The sequence below is a fragment of the Ursus arctos genome, unplaced genomic scaffold, assembly GCF_023065955.2.
Source record: "Ursus arctos isolate Adak ecotype North America unplaced genomic scaffold, UrsArc2.0 scaffold_5, whole genome shotgun sequence".
In the NCBI taxonomy this organism is placed as follows: domain Eukaryota; kingdom Metazoa; phylum Chordata; class Mammalia; order Carnivora; family Ursidae; genus Ursus; species Ursus arctos.
This window is the reverse complement of record NW_026623067.1, coordinates 30,214,397-30,228,390: the sequence shown is the minus strand read 5'-3', so window position 1 is coordinate 30,228,390 and position 13,994 is coordinate 30,214,397. Positions and strand designations below refer to the sequence as shown.

Here is a 13,994-nt window from a genome sequence, read left to right as displayed (position 1 = left end):
ACAAAAATTTTGAGAGCCTCATAGGAAGCTAACCATGCATATTCCCTAGGAACAGTGATTCATTGTTCACTAATTCATTGTTTGCATCAGCTTTACAGAACATTACTGCAAATAATGAGATTCTGTCATACTTAATTTTAAAATTAAGTTGTTATTAAAAAATTAGCAAATTAGATAATTTTTAAAGTGTGTGATTATCTGAGACGAGATGATTAATGATTTTGGGGTAGTTGAGAAGAGGAAGGAAATGATTCACATGCATGCAGAAGCCATGAAACCTAGAGAAACAGGAAGCATAGAACTTTTTAGTTAGGAGCTATGTAGCAAAGATGAGGTTCTTGGATTCTCACTCAGACTCTGTGCATATCAAAGAAAACTAAATCAGGTCCACAGTTCCCTTCCAACTAAAGGAGTCTTTAATTCTTTAGGGTCAATCAGGAAAAATAAAGGGTCAGATGATTAAAAATTCTTGCTTACCACTGAAAATTAGGGAATAATCATTAGGGGAGAAGAAAGCACTATTAGTTCTTGATTGTTGATGACAACAGAGTTGCATATAATGAGAAGCACTATTGCATAATTAATTTGTTTGCCTTCTTTGCATTTGATATACTTTGAGGTCATGATACATAGCCTTAAACACCAAAACTCTAAAGCTAATGTCCTCAGTGGACAACTATACTAATGTTAGTGAACTGGCTCTGACCTATGACACATGGATTTGTAGTAGTCACAAATATCCTTAAGAAACTCATGGAAAACGAATTGATCACCTCATTAATTCATGTATCCAGTATTTCCTGTAATCAGAAAGTATACTTACATGGTTAAGAAACAAACAAAACATGCCCAGAAATCTAATAATGAAAAAAAAAAATGAACTCTATCCTATCTCTTCCATCCCTATTCTTACTTCCCAAGAACATTGTTTTTAACTCTTATGTATTTCTTTTGTTATTTACCTCCACATTATTAAGCAGCATACTTAATGCAGCTATTCTTGATTTATCAATTTTGGAGCATATTTATTTCCTGCCATGACTTTATACCTGCCCATTGGTCATTTAGCTTCAGTATAGCTCTAACATTAGCTTGTTTTTCAGTTCTGGTAAATTTTCTACTTTCTTTGATTATCTCTTTTCTTCTGTCTTCTCCCTCTTGAATTTTTTTTGTTAGTAACTGGCATTCCTTGACTGATCTTTTATATCTCTTCCATGTTTCCCTTTTTCTGAGTGTATTATTTACTATTTTCTCTGGAGTCCTTTTGTGTGAGTGTATGTATGTTTCCATTTTTCTGTTTGTGTCCCTCTGTCCTTGGAGGCTTTCCCTCTATATCAATATTGTGGTTGCCCGTGCATAGTTGAGAGCAAAGTACTAAAATATGGGTTGGGAGTTCTGTGCGTATAATTAGGTACAGACTGGAGAACTTCACTTTCGGGTGGTGTTTCTCAACCTGTTTTCATTATCACTTCCTGAAGGGGCATATTTAAGACATTTTTTTCTCCTATCGCGGTCCCTTCTTCCCATGACATTTTAATGCCACAAGATTTACTATATATGCTTATATACTGTGAAGGATTCAAATATCAGGAAGGGTTTGGGCAATGTTACTTCTCTAGACTAGTCAGTTGCTACGTCTGCTCTTCTGTCTCGTTATTCTTGGGAAAATAGGTTATAGAAAGGGGTCACCACCATTTACAGACCTTGAATTAATCTCCCAATTTATAGTCCTGTATAACTCCTGCCCTCAACTTTACTAGGAACCTGTGAATCCTGAGCCTCTTCTTGTGTCATTGGAGCAGATTAGCTCCTTTATGTACACATCCCCTTCTTTGAGCACTATAAACCCATATGTTCATCTACCTTATCACTTCACTTAACATTCCTCTCTTATGTTTTGGGTTGCACAATTTAATTAAATCTGTAGTTTAAATTTTAAATAAGATTACTCTCCATTTTTATTTGTTACAGTAATTTATCTGTTTTCAAATCCTTAACTGATGTTTCTTTGAGACATCAGAACTGAAAGGAGGTTAAACACTGGTGTTTGCTTTTCCATCTTATCTGGACATCCTTAATAGGCCTTAGCATTTAGCATTTTCACATATTCCTAGTTGATATTCAGATCATATTTCTCTCTATAAAATACCTTTAAATCTTTCCATTTGTTTATTTATTTTAAAGTTCTCAACCATGATATTATGCCCTACCAAGAACTCATTAATGTGAACTGTGTTTATCACTTTTATCCATTAATAATATAATAATATCATGTTCATACTGGATCAAGACTCAATAAAACTTGTCACAGACAAGAGAATTCTTTTCTTTTTTTGGATTCTAGGTGTTAAGAGAGTTATGCTGAAGTAGGTATTAGAGCTTGCAGAGATCTCAGAGAACTTTCTAGAGCTGTACTTTCTAATATAGTAGCCATTAGCCACATGCGGATACTTAATTTAAATAAAATTAAATTTAAAATTCAGTTCATCAAACTGACCACATTTCGTGTTCAGTAACCGTATATGGCTAGTGGGTGTCATCATGGATGGCATAGATACAGAGCATTCCCATCTTTGCCAAAAGTTCTATCATATAGCACAGTTCTAGAGAGTAGAAAGTACAGCACTGTTTTGTTCTTCCAAGAGATAACTAGTTTCTTAAGCCTCAATTTTGTAGGAGTTACTTAATCTAGTGAGTGTATAGGAATTGGCTAAATAGATATTAATATAGAAGGAAAATGATTGATATCTTAAAGATATCCGTGAAGCTTTAAGGAGAAAGTGCAAGCCATTGTCTAAGTAAATGCAAGAGACAGCCAGAAAAGCATCATCATAATTGTGCAGTAATGCTCTCTTCTGTTGATTGAAGGAAAAACTTCAGGAGGTTGAGAGTCATAAAATACAGTATACAGATATAGTGTCCTCATCATCCTTCAGAATTTTCCAAAAGAGTCTCAGCACAGGCATCAAAATGATGCTGATAAATTATTGTTTTGAGTGGGTATATAGATAAGCTATTATCCAATTCAGAATTTTTCTTTTTAGGTTGTTGATAACTTGCGTTATATTTAAGTATGGCATATACCTTAGAAATGTAGAGCACGAAGGGCTTTAGAAATTATTCAGTCCTGTGCTTTCATTGTACAGGTGGAGGAAACTTATGCTTAAAATACGGAAGTAATTTACCCGAGGGCACACAGTCGCTGGGGCTAGAGCCAGCACCAGAACCAGCATATTTTGAGTTCAGGTACAGAACATTTCCTGTGGTACTGTGCTGGTGACAAAGAAGGAATGACTTGATTCATTGTGTCCTCTTGAAAGCTTTAATAATCTACCTGTGAGGCCCAAACTGGTAACATAAACTTTAAGAGTATGTAATTCTGGGAACTATGAATTTCATAATGTGTTTTCCTCTTTTTAGAACAACAATTTGTAATCTTTATACAATGCCACGAATTGGAGAGCCTGTCTGGCTTACAATGATGTCGGGGACTCCAGAAAAGAACCAGCTTTGCCATCGTTTCATGAAGGAGTTCACTTTTCTAATGGAAAATGCTTCCAAAAATCAGTATGGCTTTCTCTCATTGTCTCTCTTTATATCTTAGATATTATTTACTATAACTCGATATCTAGATTGTGATCAAACCCAGTTACAAAAGCAAAATAATTGTTTTTTTGGAATTATTTCTTATTATTAATAACCAAAACAGAATTCTAAAAGATAACTAAGAGATAGGATATGGATGAAGGCCACAGAAAACAGTAAAATGAATGAAATGAATGAAAAACAGTAAAAAGGTCTTTAATTATGTGTTAAATTAAAATTCTGACAACTTACAGAACTCTCTGAGGCTTCCCAGTTTTTGGTGAATTGCATCCACTTACACAGTTTCATTGTATAGAAAATAAGTTAAAAAAAAAAAAAAAAAGAAAGAGGAAGTGCCAGGATTCCAATGATACATATTTAATGTGATATTTTACCATACTGTTTGCTTATAATCATTCATCAAATTCCTAGAATACAGATGAGTAGTTTAGAGGTTTTACTCTTTTTGATGGTAGACAAAGTTTGCTTAATACTTTCTTTCACTTTCCCACTCAGTAATTTGGAAATGTATAGACCTGTTGGTTGATTCATCAATTTTGTAGATTAAACACTGAAAAGAAACCAGTTTTTCAAGTAAAATGGCATTTTTGCCTTGTAATTATGATCAGATACAGCTCTATGTGAATACTGTTTTTATTTTAAGGATTTTTTTTTAAACTCCTATCCAACCAAAAACTTTATTTTCATTTTCATCCAGGTGATATGCCTATCTTTTCTTCTTTCCTCTACTTTTTTTATGCTGTTTGGGCACATGAGAGTATGTACTCTCTTTGCTTTATTCTGTCGCTGTATTTTACATTAGGTTTAATGAAGGCAGACTGGAGTTTGATAGGATGTGTTTTATTTTCAGATTCTTGCCAGCACTCATTACTGCAGTTCTGACCAATCATCTTGCCTGGGTTCCAACGGTCATGCCAAATGGACAACCACCTATAAAAATATTTTTAGAAAAACATTCCTCTCAGAGTGTGGACATGTTGGCAAAAACTCATCCATATAACCCACTTTGGGCGCAACTAGGTATGTAGTCTGAAATTTATGCATAACGCAGACTTTTGTGTAGCTGTCTGGAGTTATTTTATAGCAAAAACAGAAATTAAGAAATAAGATGTTCTCTTTTACCTCCTCCATTCTAAAGCACTTTTTCTTTTCTTGTCCTTTTCATGTCTGCTAAATTGTCCCATCTCCATCTTAAGTCTAATATCAGTTTCTTCTAGATATACAACTGCAGTGAGAGCTAGAGAAGCAGGATCATGACTGATTTACTCATGTCAGGGTATTTAGGGTGTTTTATGTTATGTACTTTGCCTAGAAAGAATGAATCACAGTCATCTATGATGGCTAAAATAAATTTGGTTAACTGAGAAGCAGTCATTGAGGTTTCTGTTTTCAACTTTTGCTTGTTTGTTGAGTAATTTTGGAAAATGTTTCCCTTAGTGTGAGGACCTGTTAAATAAATGGGTAACCAAGGAGAGAAGGGATAGTTGATGAGTTGACAGTCATTGGGAAGGCATTGTAGCATGGCGCTTAAAAGTGGAAGATGTGAGTCGAGGCAGACCACACGTGAGTCACTGTCTCTTTGTTTATAATGTGGGGATAAAAATATATAGTACATACTTCATAAAGTTATGACAATTAAATTAGAGAATACCTGTAAAGTGCTTTGAACAGTGTCTGGTAAATGCGACTGCTGTTACTCCTGCTCCTACTCTATTGCTATTAGGTCATGGGGGAGGAGTCCAACAAGAACATTTTGATGACTTGATAGAAACTTCTCTTAGGTTGTGCTGATGAGTGAGCTTGCCAGGAAAGTTGTCATGTAGCTTATTCATGTAACTTCCCTCCCTCTCTCTTTCTTCCCCCTCTCCATCCCTCCTTTACTTTCTTCTACTTTATCAAGGAATAATTGACACATAGCAAACATGTATATATATACAATTTTGTAAGTATTGATATGTATGTCAAAGTATAAATACCTCTGAAACCATCACCAAAATCAAGATGGTAAACATCACTGCCAAGAGTTTCCTCATGCCCTTTTGTAATCCCACCTTCCTGTTCCTCCCCACTCCTTATTCACCTTCCACTCACCACCCCATACCCAGGCAGCTGCTGGTCTGCTTTCTATCGCTATAGGTTAGTTTGTATTTTCTAGAAATAAATGGAATCATATAGTACATGCTTTTTTGGGGCAGGGTCTGACATTTTTCATTCAACATAATTATTTTGAGATTTGCCTATGTTGTTTATAGTAATAGTCCATGCCTTTAATATGCTGGGTAGTATACCGTTATGGGTATTAACTTAGTTTTTTTTCAAATCAAGTAATTCAGTGGCATTTTATTTATTTGGACATTTCAAATTTATCTTCAGTTCTACAATCATTAATTGAGTGCATAACATATATAAGGCCCTATGCTAAGAACACTGGAGCATATAAAGATGAAATGCAGTTCTTGGCCTCAAGAAGTGGACAGTTTAGGGCCCTTTTGTGGCTTAGTTAAGCGACTGCCTTTGGCTCAGGTCGTGATCCTGGAGTCTCAGGGGACGCAGCGGGGTGTCTGCTTCTCCCTCTGACACTCCCCCGTTTTTGTGCTCTCTCTTGCTGTGTCTCTCATTCTGTCTTTCAAATAAATAAAATCTTTAAACAAACAAACAAACAAGTGGACAGTTTAGGGGCTTCTGGGTGGGTCAGTAGGTTAAGTGTCTGCCTTTGGTTCTGGTCATGATCTCAGGGTCCTGGGATTGAGCCCCTTTGTGGGCTCCCTGCTCAGTGCGGAGCGTGCTTCTCACTCCTTCTGCCCCTCCCCACTGTGCATGCATGCACTCTCTCTCTCTCAAATAAATAAATAAAATCTTTTAAAATAAGTGGACAGTTTATTACTGAAGGTAATAAATATGAGGACAATAATGACACTTTAAAGAGGAACTTTAAGAGAAACTATAAGAGAAATGAAAAGTTCAGTGAAATTTCAGTTAGGGAAGCTTACTTTTGCCCAAGGAAGGATGCTTGGGTGGGAAGCTTTGGACTGGCAGAGAAACAGAGGAAAGGGCAAGCACATAGCATGAGGAAAGGGGTCCAAGTGTTAAGAGTGCTGAGTTGATTCAGTGTTCTGGTTTAAGTAGTCTGCTTTAAGTGGGACTTAGTGTGAATAATAATGAAAAAAGTGTAACTATAAGAAGATAAAACTGGAAAAGTAAAGTGGAACCCGTCAGGAAAGACTCACTTGTAACATCAAAGCAGTTCAGTTTATTTGGTAATTCATGAGAACCTTAGGAGTAGTTTTGAACAGTGGCATGATGGCATTAGAGCCAGTGTATTAATCAGAGGAGAAAAATTGTCATAATACTGTCTCTAGCCTATATTTATGAGACTTATTTATGTTTGTTCCTTTAAAAAGTGTGGGAGTTAGGCTTTAAAGTATGTATACAGACAACTTGCTAAAACTGAATTAAATTTAAATTAATGGCTTTGTATTCTCTATTTTTAAGTGTACTTTGGCACCTTTTTCTTCATCTAATTTGAGCTATAGCATAAATACAGAAATTACATTGATAACTCTTAGGTTCCCATCGCCCTTTTCTTATGTAATGGCTGTTGGTGTCTAGCGTGGATACAAAAGTGAAAATGAACCACATCGCTGAATATGTTGCCCTTTCTTTTCCTCTTACTCAGAATAGGTCTCACTCTTCCTGTCCTTTTTTGTCTTTTCTGAGTACCCAACCCTCTAGGAAATAGAAGGGCTTTTAAAAACATGGTTTGGGGTCCTGAGTAGGGCAACAACAGTTAAGGTTCAGGGATGTGATTTAATCAAGAAAGGTCAAGTGTGTGATGTGACTACTCCAGTTCTGCTCCACATTCTACCACTACTCCCTTTTCTCCTTGCCCCCAGTAGGTACTGTGCTTTCTCTTCTCTGCATTAGATGCAGCTGTAGAATCCTTTTGCACATAGTTCTTTAAGTAGTACTTCTCTGCCCCGGCGAAGTGCTCTGCATGAGGCCTGGCCCAGAGAATATTCTTGGTCACTGTGACTTTCACAATTGACTGTCTGGTTGAGGTTTCAGAACCACAGGAGCTACTTAAAGAGGAAACTAGAAAACTCCTCTATTCACCTTTCTCTTTGGTAAATACCATTTATCTCATCCTATCCTCTTGAATAGTCACTCGCCTATTAAAGAACTAAGAGTAAAATCTGAACTAGCCCTCATACAATAAGAGTAGGTGTCTGATCATTGGAAACAGCCTGCTTGGCTATGTGAGGAGAGGATGTGTCCATTAACTGATTTTTCCATCGCAGGTGACTTGTATGGCGCTATTGGTTCTCCTGTACGGTTAGCCAGGACTGTGGTGGTTGGCAAACGACAAGACATGGTCCAGAGGCTGCTTTATTTTCTTACTTATTTTATAAGATGCTCTGAACTTCAAGAAACCCATCTTTTAGAAAATGGAGAAGATGAAGCCATCGTTATGCCAGGCACAGTAATTACTACCACTTTAGAGAAAGGTGAAATAGAAGAATCTGAGTATGTGCTTATCACAATGCATAGAAACAAAAGCAGTTTGCTCTTTAAAGACCCAGAAGAAACAAGGACTCCTAATTGTAGCTGTAAATATTGTAGTCGTCCACTACTTGGGCAAAATATAGAGAATGTTTCACAACAAGAGAGAGAAGACATTCAAAACAGCTCTAAGGAGCTGCTAGGAATTTCAGATGAGTGTCGAATGATTTCTCCCTCTGACTGCCAAGAAGAAAATGCTGTTCGTGTTAAACAGTTCAGAGATAAATTAAGAACTTGCCTTGATACCAAGTTAGAGACAGTTGTTTGCACAGGATCTGCTCCAGTAGACAAATGTGCCTTGTCAAAATCAGGCTTAGAGCCAGCAGAGGAAACATGGCATGATGAGGAATTGCTGGGTTCAGGTAACCACACAGGCAAAGTGTTGAGATCCACAGGAATGGTCGTGGAAAAAAAACCTCCAGATAAGCTTGTGACTGCTGCATTTTCTTGTGAAGCATCACAGACAAAGGTTACCTTCTTGATTGGAGATTCTATGTCACCTGACTCAGATACTGAACTCCGGAGTCAGGCAGTGGTGGATCAGATTACCAGGCACCACACCAAACCACTGAAGGAAGAAGGAGGGGCTATTGATCAGCAGCATCAAGAAACTAAACAAACAACTAAGGACCAATCCAGCGAGTCTGATATACCAAACATGGTTTCTGGAGAGACCTGTGAACTTCCCTGTTGGAATCATTCAGACCCAGAAAGCATGAGCTTATTTGATGAATATTTTAATGATGATTCAATTGAAACCAGGACTATTGATGATATTATTGCAGTTAAAACAAGTACAGACAGTAAAGAACACTGCTGTATATTAGAATTTTCAAAAGGATTGTGTACAAAAAATAGCAAACAGAACAGTGAATTTTGTAAATGTGTAGAAACAGTTCACCAGGATTCATGTAAAACCTGCTTTCCTCAGCAGGACCAAAGAGATACACTCTCCATTCTTGTCCCCCATGGGGATAAAGAGAGTTCAGAGAAAAAAATTGCTGTAGGAACCGAATGGGACATTCCAAGAAATGAAAGTTCAGATAGTGCCCTTGGGGATAGTGAAAGTGAAGATACAGGTCATGATATGACTAGACAAGTAAGCAGTTACTATGGAGGAGAGCAAGAAGATTGGGCAGAAGAAGATGAGATACCTTTTCCTGGGTAAGTAGGAAGTTTTAACCTATAATAGACCCTATGTAAATAGGTACCATTCTTCTGTTTAGATGGTCTCTGAAGGTTGGTGGTAACTAATATAAAAGAAGAGATTATTGTCCTGGACAGATTGTCTTCTATTACCATGTGTTTTTAAGGAAAGATTAAAGACTAAGCCCCCTAGGCACCCCAGGAAGTTTCTGTGAAGGCATTAAAGAAAAGCGTGTTTGTATGTAGAGGATTCCTTACTGCTTAGGAGTTTTCAAGTCATTTAGGGGTGAATTATGCCCCCAAATATGGACTTGTGTTGAGCCCAACAACTAGAAAGAGGTAATCACAGAGAAGGTGGGAAATGGCTGTTAGAAATAAGTTTGGCCAAGACTAAAAGGAAAATAGGAAATGTATCCTCTGGGTCAAGTGTACAAAGAGAAGATTCATATTTGAGAAATGTTATATTCCGTGCTTTGTGATGCATTTAATACTTAACTACTTTGTTTTGGATGATGGTTTTCATTTTTCTGATTGTATTAAGAATGTATTACATACACAAGAGACAGCATTCCAGATGTCTTTTATGAAAGATTTATACTCACGTCATTACATAGTTGTTCATCCACCTTCTTTTCTGGATAGGAAGGAGTATTTTGTGGTCTGATTGATCACTTAGGCCAGTTTTTACTTAAGGATGATTTTACTCTGAGTATATTTTGTAGAAAATGGTGCTACTAGAAATATGGACTAGTAGAGTCCAAAAATATTTTTATTGATCAAATATGTTATTTCTAATTGGATATGCCTTCTTTTGGGGCCTTTCTTCCAGGTCAAAGTTAATTGAAGTGAGTGCTGTTCAGCCCAACATTGCCAACTTTGGGAGGTCCTTGTTGGGTGGCTACTGCTCATCTTATGTGCCTGACTTTGTTCTTCAAGGAATTGGGAATGACGAGAGGTTCCGTCAGTGTCTGGTATCTGATTTGTCTCATGCTGTGCAGGTGAGTTACCTTCACTGCTCTTGAATTTATTTAGAATGAATTTTGTTAACCGGTAGAATCACCAAGTTACCTTATATTTTTGGTCATACTTCACTATGTAACATAATCATTGTTCTCTTAATCTCTCACTTTTGCACCTGCACGTTTGTACCTGTCACCATGAAAGCAAATATAGAGAGTTATAGGACTCTATACAAATAGAAATCTGAAATACAGAATGTATTGTATGTATTCATAGATGTTCATCATCAGACCATTTATAATATCAAAAAATTGCAAATGCTTAAATGTGAATGCAGTTATTTTCTCAATTTCATTTTCACATTGCTCATTGCTTATATATAGAAGTACAATTGATTTTTGTATACTGATCTTATATTCTTCTACCTTGCTGAACTTTTTTTTAAATTTTTTATTATGTTATATTAGTCACCATACAGTACATCATTAGTTTTTGATGTAGTGATCCATGATTCATTGTTTGTATGTAACACCCAGCGCTCCATGCAATTCATGCCCTCCTTAACACCCATCACCGGCCTGAACTCTTTTTTTTTTTAAGATTTATTTATTTTAGAGAGAGAGGGAACGTGTGGGGGAGGGGCAGAGGGAGAGGGCGACAGAGTCTTAAGCAGACTTTGCATTGAGTGTGGAGCCTGACACGGGGCTCGATCTCATGACCCTGAGATCAGGACCTGAGCCCATACCAGGAGTCGGATGCTTAACCAACTGCGCCACCCAGGTGCCCCAGCCTTGCTGAACTCTTTTATTAGTTCTTGTAGTTTTATGTGGATTCCTTAGGTTTTTCTACATACACTTGCATGATCGATGAATAGGCTTGCATCTTCCTTTCCAGTCTGGATGCCTTTTGTCTTTCTAGCCTGATTGTATGGGCTAGAACCTTCAGTACAGTGTTGCATAGAAGTACTAATAGTGGACATCTTTGTCTTCTTGCAGATACTAGGGGAAAACATCGACTCTTTCATTATTAAGTATGATGTTAGCTGTGGGATTCTTATAGATGCCCTTTATCAAATGGAGAAAGTTTCCTTCTAGACCTAGTTTCTTTGTTCCCTCCACCTTTAAATCATGAATGGATGTGGCATTTTTGTCTAGTACATTTTCTGTGCCTATTGATATGATCATTTAGTTTTTCTTCCTTAATCTGTTAATGTGATAGGTTACATTAGATGTGTTAGATTTTTAGACATTAACCAACTCCTGTATTCCTAGGGAAAAAAATCCCACCTGGTAATCCCACCTTTTTATATATTACTAGATATGATTTGCTAATATTTTATTGTGAATTTTAGAATCTGTATTCATGAGGGATATCAGTCTATAGCTTTTTTGTGATATGTTTGTCTAGCTTTAATATCAGAATAATACTTGCCTCATAGAATGAGATGGGGTGTGTTCCCTCCTCTATTTTCTGGAAGAGTTTCTGGAAGATTGGTATTTTTTCTCCAAATGTTTGATATAATTCACCTGTGAAGTCATTTGGACCTGGACTTTTTAAAATGAGAATATTTTAAAATGCTGATTCAATTTCTTGTTCTAGATCTATTCCAGTTTTCCATTTCTTCCTGAGTCAATTTTGATAATTTTTATCTTTCTAGGAGTTAGTTACATTTAAGTGATCTCATTTATTTGTTGGAATAAAATGGTTCATAGCATACATTTATAATCTTTAAAAATTTTTTTTTTCAAATATTTTATTTATTTGAGAAAGAGAGAGGAAGAGAGAGCACGATTGGCAGGGAGGGGCAGAGGGAGAGGGAAAAGCGGACTCCCCATTGAGCAGGGAGCCAGATTTGGGGCTGGGTCCCAGGACTCCAGGATCATGACCTGAGCCAAAGGCAGACACTTAACCAACTGAGCCACCCAGGCGCCCCCATTTATAATCTTTTTAATTTCTGTAAGTTCATTGGTTATGTCCCCTCTTTCGTTCCTGATTATTGTAACCTGTGCTTTTCCTTTTTTTCCCCTCCTAAAAGCGGAATATTCCAAAGAAGATTTCATTCATGGCTTGACTTCGTTAATAGTTACTTTTGGCCCATATGCATCAAAGATGAGTAGGCTGTGGCCCATGGGATGAATAGGCTTGCTTTTTTAAATTAAGTTTTATTGGACCATGATTACACCAATTTATTTATTTACTTTGTCACTGTTTTCCTGCTTCAGGAGCAGGGTTGAGTCATCGAGACAGAGAACTTATAGCCTCTAGAGCCTAAAATATTTTCTCTGTCTGGCTCTTTATAGAAGTTGTTTTCTGATTCCTATCCTAGCTGAAGGTGTGTTAATTTTGTTAATCTTTTCAAAGAAAACAACTTTTGTTTTCACTCATTTTCTCTCTCTCTTTTTTTGTCTTTCATTAATTTCTATTCTCATCTTTATTATTTCTTCCCTTCTGCTTGCTGTGGATATAGTTTGCTCTTTTTTTAAGGTGGAAGATTAGGTTATTAATTTGAAGTAGTTTTCTTTTCACACATAGGCATTTAGCTCTAAATTGTCCTCTAAGCACTGCTTTAACCGGAGCTCATAAATTTTAATCTTTTGTTTTCATTTTCATTCACTTCAAAATATTTTCTATTTTCTAATTTCCCTTGCCATTTCTTTGACCCATGGGTTATGTAGAAGTATGTTTTTGATCTCCAAATACTTGTGGAATTCTTAAATTTCCTCTTCTTGTTTTCTAAATTAGTTCCATTGTCGTCAGAGAACAGACTTTGTATGATTTTAGTCCTTTTAAAATTACTGAGTCTTGTTTTACGGCCCAGCATGTGGTGTATCCTGGAGAATGTTCCAGGTGTAGTTAAAAAAATAGCTGCCTATTGTTGGGCGGAATGTACTCTAGATATCAGGTCAAGTTGGTTGATAGCCTTTAGGTTTTTACATTCTTGCTGATTTTTCCACATTCTTGCTGATTTTTTTGTGTAGTTGTTCCATTGTTCATTGATCATGGAGTATTGAAGTCTCCAGCTTTTGTTGAATTTTCAATTTCTTTCTTCAATTCCATGTGTCATTCTAACATTTTTTTTTAACAAAACCTTCTCCTTTCCCCTTGCAAGAACAACGTTTTTTAAAAAGGAATGGAGAAAGCCAACTGGAAAATCATGGGTGAGAAAATATGGCTTATTGAGCAAGCATTCCCTTAATTATTATCCAGAAAGGTTTAAATCTCCTGTGTTTGTAGTAAATTATCTTAAGTTGTAAAGTTTGGTGTTTTATTGTATAGTAGGGAAATTCAGAAAAATCTATATAAAAACAAAGTTTGAAGGAAAACTTATCAAAACTCATGTTCTTTATATTTAAAAGGCATCTTGCTCAACCCTTTAACACCAGTCAGATAAATACTGACATACTGTGTTCTGAACATGGTGCTGATAGTCCAAGGGATATATAGATGAAAAAGAAATAGCTTCTGACCTGAAGTTATTTACTCAGTAATGGAGGAAGTAAGGGACATACGTATATGAATAAGTATAGTACAACACATAAAAAAATAAATGCCTGAGGAAGATACTAATGAAGTAATTTAATGCTTCACAGAATTTATATCAGTGAATGGTATTTGTTCTTCAGAGTATAGCAACTTTTTCTTTTTTTTTTTTTTCAATTCTGTCTTCCCATTGCCTGACAGAGTACTCAGTAAGTATTTGTTGAAATACTTGGTTAGGAAAT

At 36.4% G+C, this 13,994-nt stretch overlaps 1 protein-coding gene across 2 annotated transcripts in view; it reads left to right on the top strand.

Annotated features, from left to right (window-relative positions):
• The window catches only part of FNIP1 (folliculin interacting protein 1), a 151,622-nt gene that overhangs the window by 121,949 nt on the left and 15,679 nt on the right, over positions 1 to 13,994 (top strand). For both annotated transcript variants that reach the window (XM_026507905.4, XM_026507904.4), the window contains 4 exons: positions 3,421 to 3,567; positions 4,457 to 4,626; positions 7,905 to 9,330; positions 10,142 to 10,310. In XM_026507905.4, the coding sequence (XP_026363690.1) occupies positions 3,421 to 3,567; positions 4,457 to 4,626; positions 7,905 to 9,330; positions 10,142 to 10,310 (1,912 nt within the window). The remainder of the gene's footprint in view (positions 1 to 3,420; positions 3,568 to 4,456; positions 4,627 to 7,904; positions 9,331 to 10,141; positions 10,311 to 13,994) is intronic.